A 24,041-nucleotide genomic window follows, 5' to 3' on the forward strand; every position below is an offset into this window, starting at 1 on the left:
TAAATCAATAACTCCAGTAACAACGCCCTTTAGTTAGAACAACTACAACTTACAACAGTTATAAACACAATGTCAAAATTAGATGACCTGTTTGACAAAAAGAAGGATGAGGCACCAATGCTGGATTTATCGAAAGTGGTTATCAATACAGCCGACGAATATAGAGCAGTATTGGATAAAGTTCCCGACTTCAAGACTCGACCTGAAAAGGTATATTTGAAACATTTGAATTTAAAAAAATTACAATGAAATATAACATTATTACTCAAATAAAGTATATTTTCAGGTTAGAACTGAAGATATCAAAATAAAAGATAGGAAAGAGGACCAAAAAACAAAAACACCAAAAAAAGAAATAAGAGCGTATGAGAAGTTAGGAACTCGAGGCTACGAAGAAACACATTTCACATTTATGGATCCGATACCTGTAGAGATGCAAGGGTTAAAATTTGACGATATTTGTGCGGTGCCTATCGAATGGCGAATGCTTACATCAATTCGTCCCAAATCTAAACAAGATGAAGAATATTTTAACAGGTAGGTATGGTTACCGATTGTCGTTTCCTGATTTAAATGAATATCAAGGCTAATCTTAAAATTAGTTATTTATTATTTAGTACTTAGGTAATCATAATATTTATAATATGTTGTATCTTGTTACAACGCCTTTATCTACACTCAGAATTCATTATGTCTGCTTAACGTTGTACCTCAATACAAGTTATGTGTATTAAGACGAAACATTCATATTTTTCTCATTCCGCATTCCATTAAGTGTCCCAATGCGTAATCTGTGATGTGGGTTTTATCCTTAGAGAAACCTAGAAAAGATTTTTAAAAAACTTAAGATTTTATAACTGTCGTCGTATCACCATTTGCATATTTTAAACGACTAAGCATATAACAAGACAGCGTTGTAGAAATTTAACAGCAGAATACAGAAGTTTCCCCACATTTGTACATTATTTAGCCGGGTCCACATATACCGAACGACATCCACAGAATGAAAGAGAAAGAGTGTTTAAGTACTGTACACCGAAAGCTAGCGAAAAAGAAGGGAGACCGTTTGCTGTTTTTGTCGTTGTTATTTGGACAAGACTTAGGTACTTTACGTTATTTAGTGAAATAGTTACCTGCTATAAACTATACCTAATTATATTATTTTAGGTTAATTGAATTGGGCAAATCGGAGCTAAAAACAAAGGCTAAGGAGAAAAGGGATCAAGCAAAATTCAACATGATTAAAAAAACAAAGAACCGTGCAGGTGTAACAGAAACAAGAATTATCTCTTGTTCCGAATGCGGAGAAGAATATTGTAATGGTAACATCCTTGTTTCAATGTATTTTGAAAATTTTATTGAAATTTACAGTATGGAGCAAATGTTGGTAGGACCTATTTTTGATAGAAAATAGAAATCATATCTTCACTTGTCAAGAGTTTAAGTAGGTAGTTCAAAAGTGACTACATAGATAGTCTCCCAAATCCAACTCTAACTATTATTTATGCTTTTATCCTCTTAAGTCTATGATAATGTCGTGCCTACTTAACAAATTAGCACGCTCCATAGTCTATTGTACAAAGACACTACCCGGTATCGGACTTAAAAAGTCGCTTATCTTCAAGATCCTAATAAGAAAAATGGGACTATATTATAAATTATGTATGCAAAGTTTCAAACTAATCCGAGCTTTTGAAGGGCTGGAAAATCAATTTCAAATATGTCGTTAATACAAATACCAAGCTAATAAAAGTGGAACAGACTGTTTAAATTATTGTATTGTCATCGGTCTTTCATAAGTGTGCAAAGTTTCAATTCAATAAAACATTTAAAAATGGTTAAAAATCATGTTCAGTTTCCGTTACATTACTAGACACAACATACCTACGTATGTATAATGATTTGTAAAACAACTAAAATTTAAATCTTGACTTAAAAGAGTGGCAATGAGTTTATTGCTACTTCTTCTCATTAGCTCAACCCTATACGAAGTAGCGGTAAATTCAATAAGAAACAATATTTAAATATTTTTTTTTGACATTCATAAGTGTCATTTTTGTGACCTACATGAATAAAGTGTTTTTGAATTTGAATATGAACTATAAAGCTAATAAAAGCGTGTTAAAAATACATATTTATTGATGTCAGCCATGTTTATCTATTTATATAATATTATATAATATTATATATATTATCTATTATAATTACACTACAGTAAAAAATGTAATAAGTACCTACTAACCATTAACAACTGTAAGTTTTCTAAATTACATTAGGTATCTAGATATAACTATACCTTTCAACTATAAATGTATAACAAATAGACTTACAATATTATTATCCCGGCAGGTAAAATGTGCGTGATCACAAATTACGATATGTTTGCCCGTTTGAAACTAGAAGTGGAGCCAAAAACGAGACGGGCCCAAGCCAGTCCAGCACAAGTTGGCAAACTGCGGCGAAAGAAGCGAGCACGGCGAAAACCTCGCAGCAAAAGTGCGGCGCCCCTAGCGGGCAGTCGGAAGCCAGCGAGCAGAAAACATGGCACTCGAAGTGATTCGGAGTTGTAAAATTCACACTGTTTCTAAAGATTAAATAGATGTAGTCACAGACTGACATATTAGTCCAATGTTAAAAGCGGTAAAGTTCGGCTGGAGCTTGGACATCTCAACTACTACACGAATTTTGTAAATGATGTACAGTTAACGCGCGAGTTGAATTCATTCGTGACCTGGCGTAAAGAGCGGGAGCAATTCCCTCCACTATTCGCACGCCTCGCCACGCGCACCTACAGTATACTGCTGTGCCGTAGTCGTCGCTTACAGTGTTATCGCGATACTAATGTCCCGTGTTATCTTTTTGATTTGAATAAATACTGAACCCAGTCCCATGAGAATCCATTCCAAAAAAAATTAATAATATTTTTTTCATCATTTCAACGCAGTGTATGGTAAACTTGAAGTATTGCTTAAATTTATCGACACACTCATAATTGTGGTCATCGATTATAATTAGGACACAGCACTATCGCATTCCTGAACTCTACATTGAACTCGCGCTTAATCTATACTTATTTCATAACCTGAATTTAAAATAAGAATTAGTCAGAAAACTTCACCATTACGGTATTCAAAATAAAGCATTGGACTTAACGACATCCTATTTAAATTGTAGACTACAAAAGGTGGATGTCAATGGAAAGCGGTCCTCTGGATCAATAATTAAAATGGGGGCTCCACAGGAGCCCATTTTAGGACCTTTTCTATTCCTTATTTATATAAATGATCTCCCGTATATTGCAAAGGATAAATATCAAATTGTGTTGTTTGCTGATGATACATTACTCATGTTTAAAATACACCGTTGCTTACCAAATTTTGATGTTGTTAACAATGCTTTAACTAAACTTGTACATTGGTTTGAAGCTAATAACTTGTTACTTAACGGTAATAAAACGAAGTGCATTAAATTTACTTTACCTAATGTTAAACAACTGTCAATGGATATACAGCAACGAGAAATTAGATATAGTTGATACCGCTGTTTTTCTTGGAATAACGCTAGATGCCAAACTCCAATGGGGCCCTCATATAGAAAACTTATCGAATATTGAGATTGTCACAGTGAGTTTCTTGCCACTTCTTCTTATTAAAGCTCAACCCTCAAAGGCAGTGGAATAAAAAGAAAAGTCATTTCCTTGACCTGCATGAATATAGTGATTTTGATTTGATTACCCTAAGGGATTGAGCTTTTGATTTCTGTTAGTAAAAATATAATATTAATATATAATATTAATTACAAGTTTAAGCAGAATTGTCAAATTGTAAGTAGAGGTATTTGGTGAGTATTGCATGATATGTAATTAAGATTCTTTTGTTGTTGTTTTCTTGAGTTTTCGTAACAGGTTTCGTCATGCTCGCTTAAATGTCACTGCTTGTGGCGGCGACATGGGACGGGTCGTCCCCTTCCCTAAAATATGGTTGAGGGAGGCGATGGCTGGCTCATGCGTCATGCTCGTGAACGGGCGCTGCTTGTGGTGGCAGGATGATCCTGTTTCAGTTTCTTAAAAGTTGTTATGTTGTATATATATGTATATGTTATTTATAATAGCTTATAAATTGCTCACAGAATACCTTTATTTATATAAGGTGTGTGGGGATGATGCAGCAACTGTACTCAATAACTTTTGTATTAATTTACATTTACTTGACTTACTCGTGTAAGGCATTGACTATTTAACGTTTGAGTATGTTGCATCATTTTACATATGATATTGAAAACAATGAAATTGTAGATCTGAATTTAAAAGAGTGGCAATGAGTTTCTTGCTACTTCTTCTCAGTAGCTCAACCCTTTACGAAGTAGCGGTAGATTCAATAAGAAAATTATTTTTTTTTGAGATTCATAAGTGTCATTTCCGTGACCTACGTGAAAAAAGTTATTTGATTTGATTTGAATAATAACATGTTAATATCTGACGTTCCGCTGAACTTGACTTGAAATCGCACATGTTTCCGTTCTGATGTTTTGATTTGATTCAGTTTTGTTAAAAATATGTTTTCGGTTACATTGACAAATTGTTTTAATAATTCTCAAAACACATGTGAAATTCAAGTGTCCTTTCATCGGAAGTTAATTTATCTGTCAGTCACAGTAAATTTGCTCCTAATCTACAGGACCAAATCAGGTGAAATTGAATAGGATGGTGTAATTCTATGATCCACATACAGATGTGCAAAGTAAATAAAAATAAGGGTCATTAGCGGGGGACTAATTAGGAAATTTAAAAAAAGTTTAGCATGCATTATGTGTCAAATAAAGTTCGTTATCGAAGCAGGGAGAACTACATACACTAACCTGTTATTACCTGTCTCTGTCACTTCAGCGTAAATATAATGCGTCTCGCTCTCACACAGGTTAACGCTCGAAGTTATACCTGCTTCGAGAGTGGACTTTAAAATCTTAGTTAAACTTTGCTTTCTTAATATAACCCTGTAAATATTTCTTTTTATACCTAAGTATAACAATAAAATTAATCACAGTTAATCTAAAAATAGTTTATTAGTAGCCCATGTTGATAGATAGTTATTATAATTTCTAGTCCATTAGGTACGCTGAATCTCAATTTTATACCGTTTTAAATAAATTAAACCTAATTCATAAGCAGTTTTTTATTTTAAATTTTTGAAGAGCTTATTTATATTATTATATACTCATCTACCCTATAATTAGGATGCCACTCGTACATAATAATAAAGTATCCTACGTTATTTTTGGAAATTATACTCTATATTGTATGAGAACAATCATGTACACGAAAAAACATTATTTCGCATCATTTAATTTATTTGAAATTTTGAAAAGTTTTGTACTAAGTATTTTTTCGTTAAAAGTTGTTTATCGATTGGTGCTGAATCGATGTCGCTACTCGCTAGCGCCACATCACTTTGTATTTAACAATTTCTGAACGCAACCTAACCTCAAATGTGTCAATGTCATTGTCACAATTTCTTTTTTGTTTTGTGCGGGACGGTTTGAATTCTATAAATGAATAAGATTTAAAGTTTTACAGATTTATGCTAGATATGGTATATGTACGAGTGGAACATCGCACATCACGTTGCGCCCTGTCAGCAGTTGCGCTGGCGCGTGCCGTGTTTCCACATTTTCCCCAGTTCACGTTCGAGCATCAATCGGTTCGCGTGTGCTCAAAACCATTTACCATTATAACCATTTAGACTAAGTTCAATAAACTAATTGTTCTTAAGTCTAGTTTAATTTATGAACCAAACATAAATTAATCTGTACGGCAACCAGAACACCGTACAGCTTGGTCCTTCGAGCCATTTAACCAACCAAGCGGTCCTTCGAGATTTAGTCGTAAATCGGGACTGTCGCGAGTGAATAGTGAACACGTGTCAGTTAACCTTAATTGCGACATTTATACCAGTGCATTTAATTAACCATACCATATCATTCACCATAAACCATTACCAAAGTGCTTCGAGAAAAACCAGACAACCACGCGCCACTATTCAGAGTGAGATCTTTTATTTTTTTACATATGTCATACTTGTTTATATACAATTTTAACCATGGAAGCTCTATTAACAACCCAAGAACAAATAATGTCAGCAATGGAAACCCTTCGAACCAATTTTAAGAAGGATGGGCCGGAGCGTAAGACGCCTGCCTATATTGAAAAAAGATTAAATACTTTAGATGGCTATTGGAGTCAATTCCAAATTAACCACACGAAATTGCGTAGTGAATATGAGGATCCAAATCATAGTTACTTTAGGGATTGTTATTATCAAAAGGCTCTACAATTTTATAATGATTTGAAAAATCTTATAAGTACATTCATAGCAACTAAACCATTATTAAGACCAGCAACCCCACTGTCTTACGACTCAGATCGTCAGGTAACACCAATGTCGCCTGCCGAGGGGAATTCGTACTCCACATCTAAGGAACACTTGACGTCCCAGAATAGTTCTAGTCGAGGTGAAGATATGCTACGAAAGCAAAAAAGTAATTTTAAAACTTTAAAACGCGCCATTGAAGCTGTGGATATAGAAGACATATCCGAACCTTGGGAAATTGAGGACGTCTTGACCAAAATAAGGTCGAGGTGGTCGGTCATCGACTCTCTGCATTGGGAGATCGATAGTGAAGGAATAGATAATGATGAATACGACGCAGCCTTCAGTGCCTACGAAAATAAGTTTGAAAACATGCAAAAAGTCTTAAGATCAAAAATGTATTCTATTAAATATTACTCTACTAATAGACAATTCTACTCCTCAAATGGAGATACCAACATTTAGTGGCAATAATCAACAGTGGTTGTCATTTAAGGATTTGTTTTGTGAAACCATACACAAAAACAAATCCACACCAAATGCACAAATGATGCAATTTTTAAAAAATAAATTAAGGGGTGAAGCCGATAAACTGGTACAGCATTTAAAAATTAGTTCAGACAACTACTCAATTTGTTGGGAAATTTTAAACCACAGATATAGTAACATGCGTCTTATTTTTAATTCGCATATTCACATATTACTGAATTTACCAAATCTGCAACAACAGTCAGCCGCACTTATTAAAAGATTGCACGACACCACTAATGAATGTCTGAATGCTATTAAAGCAATGGGCGTCGATATAATATCTTGGGATCCACTAATTGTTTACATCTTAGTCCAAAAATTAGATACAGAGACTCATAACGACTACATAGAGTCGCTACGAAACCCGAGGGATTTACCAACTATCACAGATTTTTTAAGTTTTTTGGAAATTAAATTTACCTCATTGGAGTCTACGAAGCGTAGACAAGATTTTCGGTCAAGTTCTTTCAATCCGACAGGCATTCATGAAAATCAGAAGAGCTCATATAAAAGAAGATAATAGATAGAGACATAAGAAACAATACTTATGTGATTAAAAATATTCAACATAAGTCGATGATTAACCATTCATCAATTAGGTCGAACGATATTGTATTACAGAGGATGTGCATACTGTGCAAAAAGAAACATTCATTATTTCAATGCAAAACATTTTTAGATTACTCACCAGAAAACCGACGAAGATCCATTAAAATAACAACTTATGTACGAATTGCTTAATAAATCACTTAGGCAAGGAGTGTACATCATAAAAAACATGTAGATTTTGCCAAGGAAAACATAACACACTTCTTCATAAAGCTTACATAACGTACTTACCAACAAAATCAAGTCGGCATGCACTGGAAGAACCTAGAAAAACTAAAATATGCGTTTCTACCTTACCCCCACAAGTATCTCCTAAGCTATTAGCCACAGCGACAGCTGTAGACGGTTCCCACCACGTCATGCGCGCTCTGATTGACCCATGTGCAGAATCTTCGTTGATAACAGAGAATGCAGCACAGATATTAGGCTTACCACGCATCAACCGAAACTGTCTGGTTGTAGGAGTTGGAGAGAAATCTATAAGCAGTAAGGGAGCTATTAAAATCACCATATGCTCATTAATTAATGACTTTAGCATTACCACAGAGGCGTATGTAATGAAACAAATAGTCGGCAACTTGCCTAACCAATCCTTTACCAAACCAGAGTGGCCACAAATTACTAAATTAACTTTAGCAGATCCAGAGTTCTATTTGAAAAGACCTGTAGATCTTATATTAGGTGTAGAAGTATACGAAGGCTTTATTCGTAAAAACGCATTGCAACCTATTGCTCAAGAAACGGAGTTGGGTTGGATCTTAAGTGGTGGTATTCAACTACAAAATTATTGCCATGTCGTAAAAATTGATTTAAAGGATATCCGAAAATTTTGGGAGATAGAGGACATTTCGGATAATGCTGTAGATATGAAAACTGATGATTTCTATTGTATTCAGCAATATTAATTAGAGACGCAACGCCAACCAGATGGACGTTACGTTGTGAGATTACCATTAAAACCAGATTTTAAAGAAAAATTGGGAGAGTCCAGAACCAAAGCGGTCGCCCAATTTCACCAATTAGAGAAACGTTTTATCAAAAACATAACCATTAAAGAGAATTATAAGCAATTCATTAACGAATACATTGAATTAAATCATATGAAGCAATGTTCCGGTAACCAGACACCGGAATCATATTTACCACACCATTGTGTCGTACGCGCGGAGTCATTGACCACTGCAACTCGTGTCGTTTTTAACGCATCAGCTAAAACTTCGACGGGTTATTCGTTAAACGATTTAATGTATAGTGGGCCAAATCTACAGAAGGATTTACTCACCCTTATTATTAGTTGGCGTCAATATGAAATTGCTTTTACTGCTGACATCGAAAAAATGTTCAGGCAAGTGTTACTCAATGAGAAAGACCAACCTTTGCAAAAAATTGTTTGGCGTGACCATCCCAAACAACCACTTAAAAATTACCAGCTAGCTACTGTTACATACGGCACCAAGGCTGCACCATTCCTAGCTATGATGACTTTAAAACAGTTAGCCAAAGATGAAGCTCATCGTTAAAAGGTTTCCGCAAAAAGGTTAAAAGCAGAACTTATAGCCCTGTTAAGTTCGGGTGGATTCAATCTCAGAAAATGGTCATCTAATAAACTTGATTTATTTGATGAAGATACGGAGAACAGTAGTAATGATCATACATAAATTTTCAAGCACCAAGAGTCAACAAAGGCCTTGGGATTACAATGGAAACCAAGTGATGATAAGTTTACGTTTAACCTAATATTAGAACCATCGTTAAAGCTTACCAAACGCACTTTATTGTCTGATATATCAAGAATATTCGACCCACTTGGTTGGTTATCACCTGTTACAACCAAGCTTAAGTTGTTATTCCAGGAAATTTGGTTACTTGATCTTCAGTGGGATGATATATTGCCAGAAACCATTGTATCTAGATGGGATACCATAAGAAATAACTTAAAATAACGGATAACATAAAGCATATTAATATACAACGTTGGCTACAATGCAACGCTAATGACACCATTGAGCTTCACGGATTCTGTGATGCATCTGAAAAGGCTTATGCTTGCGTTATATACGCTAGTATTCATAAGAACGATCAAAACAAATCGTCGGTTGTCATCGTAGCATCAAAAACACGGCTTGTTCCGTCCAAGAAGATTATTTCGCTACCTAGACTAGAACTATGCGCCGCTGTTTTACTATCAAAATTGATAAAAACAACTTGTAAATGTTTGTCTAAATTTAATATTAAGATATTTGGTTGGTCTGACTCCACAGCGGTATTAGGATGGTTGAGCGGAGATCTTAATCGATGGAAACCATTTGTGGCGAATAGGGTCAAACATGTAATAGAACAAATACCTATAATTTTACCACACAACCATCATTTGACGGATATGCTTATTGATTATGCTCATAGAATGACTTTCCATGGCGGGGCACGTTTAACGCAATCATGGCTTCGTCAACAATATTGGATTATAGGCGGATATAGGATAGGATATACAGTTAAAATGAGGTTAAGAAAATGTATTATATGTAGAAAGCATAATCCTACGAAACATAACCAATTAATGGGTGATTTACCACCAGCTAGAACCAATATTTCGAGACCATTTTATCATACAGGAGTAGATTTTACAGGGTTTGTTGATATAAAGTCAGCCAAAGGACGAGGAATTAAAGGTACCAAATGATACATTGGTGTATTCATATGCATGGCAACCAAGGCTATTCATCTGGAGCTTCTATCCGATCTTATCGCGTCTGCATTTTTAGCAGCTCGTCGCGGAACTCCAGGTCACATGTACAGTGACAACGGAACCAATTTCATAAAAGCCAACAGAATGCTGCAGGAAGAGATGGTCAACTTGAAATCCTTAATAGACGACCAGTTCTATACGCAGATAACTGAAATGCAAATTGAGTGGCATTTTAACGCTCCGTCTTGGCCCAGTGCAGGAGGCCTTTGGGAAGCCGCAGTTAAAAGCCTTAAATACCACTTGAAAAGAGTATTAGGAGAACAAAGGTTGACATACGAGGAATTCTCAACGCTATTGGCTCAATTAGAGGGGACTCTGAACTCTAGACCTTTGTGCCCCTTATATGAAGACCCAGATGATTTAGATTTCCTCACACCGGCTCATTTTCTTCCAAGTGGTCCAACATTAACCATTGTCGAAACTGAAAAGGATTTACGTACCAGATGGCAGTTCACTCAAAAGATATTTCTTGATGTGTGGAAGAGATGGCGAACGGAGTTCCTAACACAACTGAACGCTCGGTCTAAGTGGCTTTGTACCCAACGCAATATGAAAATTGGCGATATTGTGATAATTAATGACACTAATCTCCCACCAGGCAAGTGGGCCCTGGGCAGAGTTGTGGAGCTTCATCCGGGAAACGATGGGTGGATCAGAGTAGTAACTGTCAAGACCAAAAACGGTAGTGTCAAAAGACCTGTCGTAAAGCTATCTTTATTACCAGTAGATCAATTTACAAACCAAAATAACCATGATACTAATTTGGATCCCGAAACACCACCACAAGTAAATCAAGATCAGTAATCTATAATACAACCAGTAACATCGAGACGGAGAAATAAAAAAGGAATTTACCACTACGCTACCATGATACTACTTTTGTTCACATTTTTATATCTCCGTCGGAAGGAAACCATAAGGTTGTTAATATAAATCAAACGCAAGGTTTATATTTTGATAAGTTATCAAAAATGCTTATCGGCCAAGATGAATGGAAATTTGTTGTTTATTGTGATATAGAACCATATTGGCAAGGAATTTAAACACTACGTGCACAAAACTATCAGGCAAAGTTCATTGTGAGTCTATATTATTACAAGTAGGTACGTCATAGTCACAACGAGTTGCAATTAAACAATAACTTATTGTCGAGTAATAGGTTCCCAGGCGGGCACGCACGTCGTCGACACGGACTTATCAATGGAGAGGGTTGTGTTGCACATTCGTTGTTCGGTGTACTCGATGACCATTTCGCTGAACAATATAAATTAGATATAAATCTTGTAAGAAACAACCAAAACCATTTAGTTCAACTTTGGAAGAATCAAACATCAGTTATAGGATCTAGAATTAGGCAATTAAAAACGGAGGCAGAGCTTGGTAACGAGATGTCCTATCACGACGTACACCATTACGTCGTGATCAACTTGGTGATGGGAGCGGCAGCCGCTGCGGGCTCGTGGTGGGGCTGGCGGCGGTGGCGCGCGCTCCTCAGCCCCCGCGCCCCGCCGACCCCGCCCCCGCCGAGGTGTTCCCGCAACCCGCGGTGCGATGCCTCAGCAGGGAGGCAGTCCGTTATAGTGTCAGTGAACAATGTGTTAGTGCAAAAGCAGAGTGTAGAGATTAAAGACCAGTGGTAGTGTTAACAAATCTATATCTCCTATTGTGTTTAGGTATAGTTATAGTAAAGAGAATAGTGAAATAAAATAGAGACTGTACGTTAGATTAAGATTAATTGTTGATCACCATGTACCATTTTCATTATTCATGACCATTTCACCTTACTTCTCTAGGGGGAGCATGTACGAGTGGAACTTCGCACATCACGTTGCGCCCTGTCAGCAGTTGCGCTGGCGCGTGCCGTGTTTCCACATTTTCCCCAGTTCACGTTCGAGCATCAATCGGTTCGCGTGTGCTCAAAACCATTTACCATTATAACCATTAAGACTAAGTTCAATAAACTAATTGTTCTTAAGTCTAGTTTAATTTATGAACCAAACATAAATTTATCTGTACGGCAACCAGAACACCGTACAGTATAGTAAATCATGGAGAATAATACTCCACATACACCTACCAAATGTAATTTCAATAGTGAAACGGATCAAATAGATACTTAGTGAATATGTTACACCGAAAAATGTATTAAAAGATGTGATACCACAAAACAGAAAAATAAACGATTGCAGAATTAGTATAAAAATTGTCTATTCCCGACACGTAAGCATTCACAGAGTTATTCTTTTGTGATGAATAACAAATGGCGATATGAAAAAAACTAGAGAGCCTCCTTTGCACCGGATGCCGGCTAGATTATGGTATGGTGACCATAACGGCGCCTATTTCTGCCGTGAAGCAGTAGTGTGTAAGCATTACTTTACTTCGGTGTGAAGGGCGCCGTAACTAGTTTTTTTTTTTTTTCGAGAGGAGTAAAATACATTTACGTATTGAAGACCCCGAAACGGGGCCCAAATGTCGGGCGGGGGCCTTGGAGGCCGAAAATGTAGCTCACAGGCGCGGGGCGTCTCGGAAGGAGACTCGAACCTCGGACCGCCTGCTCACTAGGCTGGATGGAGAGAAGATCACTAACGATCTAATAATATATCTGTTAGTCCAGTGGACTCTAGGTTTGACGAGACTTCGCACTCGCCGGCGAGTGCGGTGATATATGTATGTAAGTATGTGTGAGTGTATATAAGTGTGTGACTATTTGTGTGTAGTGTTATTGTAGGTGTGTCATTTGTGATGTGAGTGTGAGTGGTGTTAAACGATTACAGGACGAGGACTATCTCGTCGGGCTTCTATCAAAGGGCGTAACTAGTGAAATTACTGGGTAAATGAGACCTGACAACTTTGGTCTCAAGGTGACGAGAGCAGTTGTAGTGCCGATTAGAATTTTTGGGTTTTGCAATAATCCTGAGCGGCACTGCATTGTAATGGGCAGGGCGTATTATTTATCGTCAGCTGAACGTCCTGCGCGTCTCGTCCCTTATTTTCATAAAAAAAAATGTTGTCGCTCAACAATCTGCTTGTTCCATCACTGACATAATAAACTGTATAACGTCAAAAGTTTAAGTATTACAAATTTGTATCGGTAAATAATGACAAGTGTAATATTTAAAATAGATGATACCCATACCTACAGCTTGGCGCTACAATGACGACATGAGATAGACACATGGGTACAGCCACTCAACCGTACCTGATCATTAAAAAATGAATTTAAAATTAAAAATACATAACTCTCGTAAATAAATTATTTTCCTTAATATCATTTCGGATCAACCTGCAAGTAATCTAATCTAGCGTAGGCACTGACATCTACTTCGTGCCGACTAACGTGAATGTGATTAAAATTTTTGTTACCTTATTAAATAATTGTGTTTGTTCCACAATTTCAATTATTTACTTTAATTTTTAGAATTAAGTATATTTTTATTAAGTTATGTAGGTAGGTAGGTAGCTACACGTGTGTTCGTATAAGGTAGTTTAATTATATAAATAACAAGACCCAAGTAATATCACTCTTTATTTAATTTTAAAAAAATATTTATATTATGCATTACATTCATTGTATAACCTATATAGAACCTATGAACAACAACATTAAGATATTGCCTAACTCCCAACATCTATCGAAACGTAAACACAAAAGTCGGAGAGTATTATCGCTCCGCGTAGCGTACTCTAACTCTTCTAATTTTAGATCAAGAGAAAGGCAACTAGAGTACCTACTAGGTTTATTATTAAATCTAGAACATTCCGTAAAACTGAGGCCCTAAGTCGCGCACGCGCACAATGTCACAACACAAACAACTGAAAATAATAAATCTCTTAACATAAACTCGTATAGAAATAACAATAAAAATCGTAGTCTTAAAACTTAAAAGCAGAAAATCGTAGTTAGCCTAAACCCATCGTAACATGCTAAACCCATTACCCATAAGACAGATGAAAATAATAATTTAATAACAAGTTCAGAAGTAAACTATGATATTATTATAGTCGTTAATCAGAAGTGGGATCTGCTTGCCAAACACCCAGTTACTTACAATATTTATGAATCTAATTTACAAATTCGTAGTCTTTTTATAGTAGATGAATGTCATAAACTATATTATACATAACGGAGGCATCATTCAGCTGACAATTCTTGTTAAAGAATGCGTTTAACAAATCTCAAAGTCCATTGATATAAATTAAAGTCATCCAGAAGAAAATTATTGATGAACCACCATATTTTGACCTATTTATAAACATGGTAGCACGAATGTTAAGAGTTTGGTCTCGTATAGATACTATCGACAACATCAAATAATTGTATGATGCATTATACAATATATAACACCCCTACCATTTCTATAAAGAACCAAAAAAATTTAACACAGCCGCTAGCGAAGACACCAGAGCAAAATAAGCCGTAACAGATATTGGTCTAAATACTATACTCAATATTATAGAATATAATTTTACCTGCTTGATTAGTCAGTTACTTTTGTTCTAGCACATTGACACAAGAAATGTGACACCATAACATTCATCACTCACCCAAAAGATTTAGTTAAACAGAAAGCCCTTCAATACATACATTCATTGCTCTTACATTTAAAGTGTAAAATAGGAATCTGCAATAAGTCAGGCTGTATTAATAAGGCAACTACAACTTTATAAGCTAAATAATCAGAACACATGCAGTTATCCATGAGGGAGATTTTAAATAAGATATTTTTTTAATTATGTTGAAATATTTTCTGTAAAAATAAAAACTATAGGAGATACCAGTAAAAACCTAGGAGCTCTGGTAACAAGAACAAGGTGATTTGTAGAGGGGAAACATTTAATATTAATAAACACAAAAGCTGAAACAAAATTATAACTAGATGTCAGTTGAATTATCTAAAATATTTCAATTTACTCAATACTTGCCCATTTAATAAAACTGATTTGACACAATAAAGGAGAATTATTAATGTGATTATGAAACACATTCCAAAATAAAGTTTTACATAATTCTAATGTTACTGAATTTTATTTGTTTTCAATTCCCGAAATCTTCTCGGCAAACTAAAACATTTCATACCAATATCATAGGGGTTCAAAAGTGTACTGTCAATGATATGAGGACCTTGATTAAATGCTGTCGAGCACTGAGAGTTTCTTTATGTGAAGCTAATGGTGGATGTTGATGATGTATAGATTCAAATTCCGGTTCCAATATATGAATCCAACATATCAAAAATTCAGATAAACAAGTACAAAAAAAGATTTTAAATGAGACAGATTAGTATCTGTGATATTATGAAGTAACAAATTATAAAACTTTCAACAACAAGAGAAAGTCAAATATCATTAAATAATCATCAAATGATCAGTCAAATAAAATCTGAACGGACGGCTTTAAATTTATTTATCTGCATATAATATGCTTTTTTTAGATTTTTATTCATTATTATATCGCTGCATAATTGTAAAAAAAAGCCACATTAGAGTAACTCTAGTTATAGAAAAGTAACTATTATGTATAGGAAATGACGCAGATAGTTTATAAGGCTGCCATTTTGCACGCTTGGTACGCACGAACACTGACATCATAGATCTATGGCAATCAAACAAGCTGAGAGAATTTGTTGAAAATTGACATAAAAATATGTCTCAAATTAACAATATCGTCAATATCGCTCTAACGAACGGTGTTCCCTTTGAAATAACTGAATTTCCCAGATATTACTTATCACACTTTAACACTTGGAGATTAATTTCTCGCTAAAATAATATTGTTATGAAAAAATATTGGATTCCTATTTAAATCATATTTATATACCCTATTGCATTTTGGTCCATAAGAAAGCAATCCCAGTCGGTTACAGTATTTTTATATCTGATTGCTAACTTTAATTTACTACATACATTATGCTAATATTAATTATTTATTATGCTATACTGGAATGAATCGAGGACAAGTTACTTACTACTAGAAGCACCAAATTTTAGTATTATGTAAATTCTGTAAGATAATATTTCACAATAGAAGTTCTAATCTACAGATAAAACTAGATATTTCCAATGTCACATTTCAGTTCCATGCCGGGGTATTGCAGATTCCGAAGCTACGGAAAATATGACTTAAAAACACAAAATAACGATTTAATACATAAAGTACTTAACTAAAACATGGACGAATGAAATGATAACGAAACCAAGAATCTCTATTTATGTTTAAGGTATGTTTGTTATGTAATCTCGATTTCTCTCAATTTTAATAAAATATAAATAAGAATAAATAATTTATTATATGAACCAAAAATTATAAATTCCCTTTTTAGATATTTTGCAATCATAATCAAAACTTCCCTAAGAAAATATATACATTCAGGCATTTTTTTTATTTTATATATTCTTCTGAAATTGTTTCGCTGAAGTACAACGTCTTACCTTTCCATTACAATGTTTATAAAGAAAAAAACATATCTTACAAACCCATCGAGCCCCATTATATCACTGAGACATCCAAATAAATAATGTTATTTCTTTATGGTACTAAGAAGCACATTGTAACATATTAATGTGTCATGTCAAGGTTGTCGATAAAGTACGGTAAGTGTGGTGAGATGTGTTGAGCTAAGATCGGAGTGTCCAACCTGGAGCCATCTCTGCTGACATCTCATTGGTCCTTGCGCACCTTCTTTTTGCTCTTCTTAGCTACTTTTGCTTCAGTCCAAGTATCTGAAATTATAATAATAATATTGACACACTCTTACACAAATCATCTTGACCCAAACTAGGGATAGCCTGTACTATGGGTGCAAGACATGAGGGTGCATATATTAAATTAAATTGGCATCACCAAATAACCAATAGGATAATGAGATGATTGATACCTATTGACAAATCATCAAACATAAATACTCAACTTTGGTATACCTAATTAATAATAAGAACTTTAAAACACACCATTACAAAGTCCAATGTGTAAGAAAACAATTTTTTTTAAATAGCTATAAAAATAGATATAACTATAAACTACCTACCAATAATCTTAGAACTGCAATCCAGATGAAAAAAAAGTCATAATACATTCAGGTCAAAAATAAAAGTGTTAATTTAAGATCTGTCAAACCGAATTAATGACTGGAAAATCATTCAGCAAAAAAAAATCTAAAAAGAAAAAATAGCCAGAAAATCATACTATGGAAATAAGAAAGCTCTCAAATAACTCGAAACAAATAAGAAGTAAAGAGCCCATTACTCTAAAAAAATATATGGAATTCGAGTTATAAATAGACCAGAAATATTGTAAGTATCATTATAATATCATCAAATAACACTAATCGCACTAACGATGTAAAATCTGCAAGGTGTTAAGAGCGCAATTAGAAATGCAAAAGATTCCCAAAAAAAAAACGAAACACCACTACTAAACACATTATTGGCAATAATACAAAAAATTTTAACTTTAGATAGATGATTTTAGAATGATGGACGAAAAAGTTTCCAATTCCAAGCCCGAGGAACAGATATACAAACCGATTTGCAAAAAAACGGACACCTAAAAATTTACTGTACAACTATGGAAATTTTAAATAATGATTGTTGGTTACCATGGGTACATAATATACAATTCCGTAGAAACCGTTGTATGACTTAATAGTTTCTACCAAACCAACAGACATAATATTACTATCCCATAAAGCCCGTCACACACTGATATTTAATGAGTAAACATCCAGCTAAATTTCTTCACAACATTGGCCACCATAATATAGCCTGGACTTTAGCCCAACGGAAGTTTTTATATATTCGGATATCAAAGTGTCAAAAAATAATAAAATATGTATATATTACTATGTAAATTTAAAAAAAATGTAATTTTTTTTTTAATAATAATAAAAAATGTAATTTTTTTTTGGGTATAAAAAATAGATGTTGGCCAATTCTCAGACCTACCCGATATGCACACAAAATTTCAAACAAATTGATTCAGCCGTTTCAGGGGAGTTTGGTAACAAACACCAAGACACCAGACTTTTATACTGGGTGGCTGAGAAGTTGATGTCCAAAGCTATAATTTGAATTTGGCTCATTTTATTGGCCAATGTTCAGGGAAGTTTTTAAAAATAGTTAGAAGCCATAGGCTCCTCATTTTTTTTTTATACCTTGTTTTATGATGATATTTTCATGAATTTAGCTGGAGCAGTTATCTTGAATTTACGACTCAATTCTAAACTAGTTCCGCATTGTCCAAAATATTCATAGTTTCTTATGTGGTTATTGCAACTCTCGTTAATAATTATCAAAAATAAAATTATCAGTGTTCAAAAAATTTTGAAAAAATAAAACGTAGCCCTAAACCATAATTAGGTGAAAAAAGCGGATAAAAGGTGAAAAAAATTATTATCTCCTAAACTATGCAAAATCGTAGAACATACATAGGGGTTATTCGGATACTCATAACCATGAGGCTTTCAAATTTTAGCTTTGGACGTCTCGGCCACCCTGTATATAAGATAATTGTAATACAATCTGCCCCAGGCTGAGAGGTACCAATGACAATAAGGATAGTTTGGCAAAATAAGTTCTTACCTCCAAGTTCATCAAACACTGGTCCAGACTTCTTCTCCTCTTGTTTATCAGAGTCTGAATTTTCTTCCGACTTTGAAACAACCTTGGCAACAGCCACAGCCTGCAAATAAATTCAAATAAAACAACTGATACAAATATATAAATTATGTATATAAAATATATATACGTCGTTGAATTAGAATATAAAAGTAATATGGCCTGCATGATTATATTCTACTCTGTGTATTGGGCTGAACTGATGGCGAATGTCATCTTTCAAAGTGTGTTTGAAGTTAGTTATTATTGTCCATCAGTAGAGCGCTCATTGAGAAGTCGCATTCGTCCTCAAGCTAGCGCCCGCGCCGGTTGTGCCCACTGATCGACTTAAAACAACATGGAGGATACCAACACCGTGACGCCCGATTTTAAATCCAAATAAATCTCCGGGATATTATATTAAATATATCTTCGCGCCTCAATAAGGCTACTGGAAACCCAAGAGCTGGCAGCTATTTCAGTTATCTGCCTATTTATCCAACGAGGAAATTCTGCCAGTATTCTTGGTACACTTATATGTAATGATAGTTTTAATTTATGTAGTCATAGTATTATATATATAGTTATAAGATTTGTACACAAATATATATTATGTATTTCTAAAAAAAAAAAAAATACTTAGGATATATATTTTAATGAAAAAATAAAGTTATTAATGCAATGAAGAAAGTGTATAATAAAGTGTAGGAATATATATACGTAAAATATGTGTGTATACTGCAAATGTCATGATAAACATAAAAAATTAAGTCACCATTCTTAGCATCTTGATATACCACTCAATGAGTTTTTCAAGGATGTTTCTTGTACATACAACCAAATTATTAAATGAAATTCCTTATACAGTTTCCAGGACAATATGACTGGCATATATGGCACCTACATAAAAGCATGTACACGAAATTAAATAAAAGGCAATGCTCCTGTGATTAATCTGGTGTTGCAAAAGATATTGAGTGGCATTAATTACCTATCAGAGACCAGCAAATCAAATCAAAATCAGTTTATTCAAGTAGGTCACGAAAATGACACTTATGAATGTCAAAAAAAATAAAATATTTTTCTTATAGAATCTATCGCTACTTCGTAAAGGGTTGAGCTAATGAGAAGAACTAGCAAGAAACTCATTGCCACTCTTTTATATAAAGATTTTCAGATCATTTCAATTACAATATAATATGTGAAATGTAAAATGATGCAATAAACACACTCAAACGTCAACCAGTCAATGTCTTACACGAGTAAGTCAAAAAATAATTGTAAATTAATACAAAAATTATTGAGTACAGTAAGTAAAGGTATTCTGTGAGCATTTTATAAGCAATAGTAAATAAATAAACATATATTACATATACATTGATTATATACACAATAACTTTTAAGAATCTGAAACCGAGTCCCCGGCAAAAGGATCACCCCGCCACCACAAGCAGCGCCCATTCACGAGCATGACACATGAGCCAGCCATCGCCTCCCTCGACCATATTTTAGGGAAGGGGACGACCCGTCCCATGTCGCCGCGACAGCAGTGACATTTAAGCGAGCATGATGAAACCTGTTACGAGAACTCAGCAAACAACAATAAAATAATCCTAATACATCCATATAATCCTACATATCATGCAATACTCACCAAATACCTCTACTTACAATTTGACAATTCTGCTTAAACTTGTAATTAATATTATTTTTTTACTAACAATAATCAACAGCTCAATCCTTTAGGGTAATCTAATCAAAATCACCTTATTCAGGCAGGTCAAGGAAATGACTTTTCTTTTTATATCCACCTCCTTTGAGGGTTGAGCTTTAATAAGAAGTGGCAAGAAACTCTTTGTGGCAATCACTCACAAATCATTTCAGTTACAATATATGTAAAGTGATAAAGCAAAAAAAATGTAAATTAATACGTAAAAAACAAGAGCTATTGAGTACATTCACGGCCGACTACTACTGTATCAACAGTAATACCAGGCATGGTACAGTAGATGCATCAATTCACACACACCGTAAATAAATAAAGGTATTTAGAGATCATTTTATTAGCAATTATAAAAAATATAGTTTTTTTTAAATTTTAAAACCATGAGGTAGAGTTTCGGGCTACAGGAGCATCCTGCCACCGCAAGCAGCGCCCGTTCACGAGCACGACACATGGGCCAGCCATCGCCTCCCTCGACCATATTTTAGGGAAGGGAACGACCCGTCCCACGTCGCCGCCACAAGCAGTGACATTTAAGCGAGCATGATGAAAACTGTCACAGGAACTCAACCAAGTAACAAAAAACAAGAATGTTCATCTAAAATATATTCAACAACACTCACTAAACACCTCTACTCATAATTTTGCTTTTTTTTTGCATTTTGCTTTTAGTATAAATTATCAATTTTTCAAAAATTATTCATAATTATAAATACTATTATATTTAAGGGTAACTAAAGCTCCATTATCTTCCATTATGTTCTCAGGAAGCTTATTATAAAATCTAACTTGTCGAGTTTACTAAGCCTAGAAGTGGGCATTAACAGTTTATTTTTGTTTCTAGTATTAATATTATGTTTTTCATATACCTTTTGAAATTTATTGCCATTTTTATGAACATACACTAAATTTTCATATATATATTGGTTAGTCACAGTCATAATTTTAAAATCTTTAAATTTAGATCTAAGCGACTCTCTTGGTCCCATACCATAAATTGCCCGAACAGCTCTTTTCTGCAGCACGAAAATAGAATCAATATCAGCAACATTACCCCATAATAATATAGCACACTTTATGTCCTTCTAATCTGATAAAAAATTGAAGTAGTTAGTAACATTTTATCATTATATCTAAATTAAACCCAAAAGAAGTTAGGATGGACTACCAGGGACCTACATAAAGCAAAACAGTAAAATAATCACATCGGGACAATGACTTACCTCTTTCTTCTTGTTTTGCTTTTCTTTATTCTCCTTCTTTTTGTTGCTTCTGAGATCTTTCACTTCAGTGTGTTCTTCTTCAGTGACATCATTTGCTTCAGTATTGGATATTCCCAGATCACGAAGTTCAGCCTATATTAACATAGAATTTAAATTTATACTATAACAATTTGCGTATTTCTATATGAACCATAATATTCATAGCACTAGTTAGTAATATACAAAAGAGACTTTTTAGCTACCTATTTTTGTACATATTTATTTTGCATGCCATGCCTTTGTAGGTACACATAATGTTAGATGTTTCACAAATCATAAAACCAAATTAAATTTATAAATTAAAACAATGGTACTTAATAATATACATTTTCATATGTCAGTACCTGCCTAAAAATTCTCTTAAATTGTTTCAAATACTACAAACAGTAGAATAGAATAGAAATATACTTATTCACTATAGGGGTCAGTTTTTATCATAAGCCGACTTCAATCAAAATGAGATACCAGGAATTCCTACTCCTTTATTTGTGATGTAATAAGCATGAGGTAGAATAGACACTATAGTTTTTTACCAGGAAGTCTATTTCAATGGCAAGGTGGGAACCACAGCAGAACACTTTTCTGCAGTGAAGCAGTAATGTGCAAGCATTATTGTGTTTAGATCTGAACAGCAGTAATAAGACTTAACATCTTATATCTCACAGTGACAAGCTCAATTATGGTAGCTCATGGCTCAATATTGGGTATAATCAAGTATCCCTACCGGCACTGGAGTTTAATAGGCACAGGGTATCATTTAAAATCAGGTGAGCTACCTTTCTTATCACTTTTTCTCTATTTCTTCACTATCTGAGTAGCATTCATTTTCAGTAGTGTTAGTGATTTATATAACATAAAAAAATCTAAGTACTTAATAAATTTTGAGAAAATAAGTGCATTTACGGCCTATAATTTGTAAGTCAATTATCAAAAATATCAAGTATTAATCTCACTTATTACCCTAGAATTAAATAGATTAAGCTAATATTTTAGTATGATTGATTCTTCTAGCAATTTAATATTTATGTTTGAATTGGTTTAAAGAAAAGTGCTTACCTCCTTCAATACTCTTTGCAATTCCTCTACTTGAGCTTGAAGTGCTTTAGTTGCCTCCTCATCTGCACCAGGTCCTACAACACTTATAACTTTGATTGCTTCCTCTGTATTATCAACAGGTGATGTGATCTCAACATCATTCTCTTTTGCCTTCTTTTTGTTTTTCTTGGTCTCCTTTATTGGACTCTCCTTTTCATTTTTCTTGGTCTCCTTTATTGGACTCTCCTTTTCATTTCCCTTCACTTTTTTCTTATCACTCTTCTTGGGCACTTCCTCCCACAAGCCATCATCAAAGTCTGCTGGTTTCTCTACATCAGCTGCCTTGTTCTTCTTTACTTTTTTGGGTTCTACATCCTTTTTGACCAACTTTATTTCTGTCTTTTCTTTTTGTTTCGGTTTTTCAGTTTCTTTCACTTTCTCTTCTTTTTTCTCTTTTGATGGAGATTTCTTGGAATTTTCATTTTTAGTCTTGCCATCATCATTTGATGTACGATTAGGTGAAGACTTCTGAAATTTTTTTATTGTATGATTGTTATGCATATTCGTAGTATTTAACTTTTTGAAATGTATCGTTGTCAGTTAGATTTTAAATGCACAATAAATTACAAAATGAAATAATTATCTATAACATGTTAATTTTAAATGGTTACCTAGTGAAAAGTTATAAATAAATCTAATCTCAGCTCCTAAGTGATCTAGGGAATAGGTAGAGTTCGGAGTATTATAATGAGAATAATTATACACACCTTTTCCTTTATTTTCCTTTTCTTATTGGAAGATTTTCTGTCGTCTAGCACCAAGGGTAGTTTATCGAATTGCGGTTGTTCAGCCGTATGGAAACCGAACATAAATACAAGAGCCGTGCATACTAACACAACCGCAACGGCTGCAGCGGGAAAGAAAAATTGTGTGCTAGACACTTGCTTCAACAACTCCATATTTCAGTAATTATATTCAACTTTGACTTGACTTTAAGGTTGGCATAAAGTGTCGATAACTTGCGATAGTGTCGATTAAATTTAATTCCCCGTTGATAAAAGCAGACACGGGGACATGATGACGCGGCTGTGACGTGCCAAATTTTTGCTGTAGACTTGTCAGTTGTTAATGTCGATTGTCAAGGTTTATACTTAGAGTATCGCTGTATTGGCAAT

At 34.3% G+C, this 24,041-nt stretch overlaps 3 protein-coding genes across 4 annotated transcripts in view; 1 reads left to right on the forward strand and 2 right to left on the reverse strand.

Moving 5' to 3' along the window:
* Positions 1 to 24,041, reverse strand: part of LOC126970337 (thioredoxin, mitochondrial) — a 325,706-nt gene that overhangs the window by 297,600 nt on the left and 4,065 nt on the right. The window lies entirely within an intron of this gene.
* On the forward strand, positions 59 to 4,056 carry LOC126970332 (uncharacterized). Its single transcript, XM_050816187.1, has 4 exons — positions 59 to 210; positions 287 to 537; positions 1,168 to 1,322; positions 2,350 to 4,056. Exons 1-4 carry the CDS (start codon positions 70 to 72, stop codon positions 2,568 to 2,570), a joined length of 768 nt encoding a protein of 255 aa, XP_050672144.1. The 5' UTR covers positions 59 to 69; the 3' UTR covers positions 2,571 to 4,056.
* LOC126970322 (uncharacterized protein DDB_G0286299-like) lies at positions 13,768 to 23,964 on the reverse strand. The gene is made up of 5 exons (XM_050816169.1): positions 23,634 to 23,964; positions 22,888 to 23,394; positions 21,793 to 21,924; positions 18,832 to 18,931; positions 13,768 to 16,974 (listed from the first exon to the last, which is right to left on the reverse strand). The coding sequence occupies exons 1-5, from the start codon at positions 23,823 to 23,825 to the stop codon at positions 16,913 to 16,915; spliced, it is 993 nt and encodes a 330-aa protein (XP_050672126.1). The 5' UTR covers positions 23,826 to 23,964; the 3' UTR covers positions 13,768 to 16,912.

Source organism: Leptidea sinapis, chromosome 20 (assembly GCF_905404315.1).
Source record: "Leptidea sinapis chromosome 20, ilLepSina1.1, whole genome shotgun sequence".
NCBI classification, from domain to species: Eukaryota; Metazoa; Arthropoda; class Insecta; order Lepidoptera; family Pieridae; genus Leptidea; species Leptidea sinapis.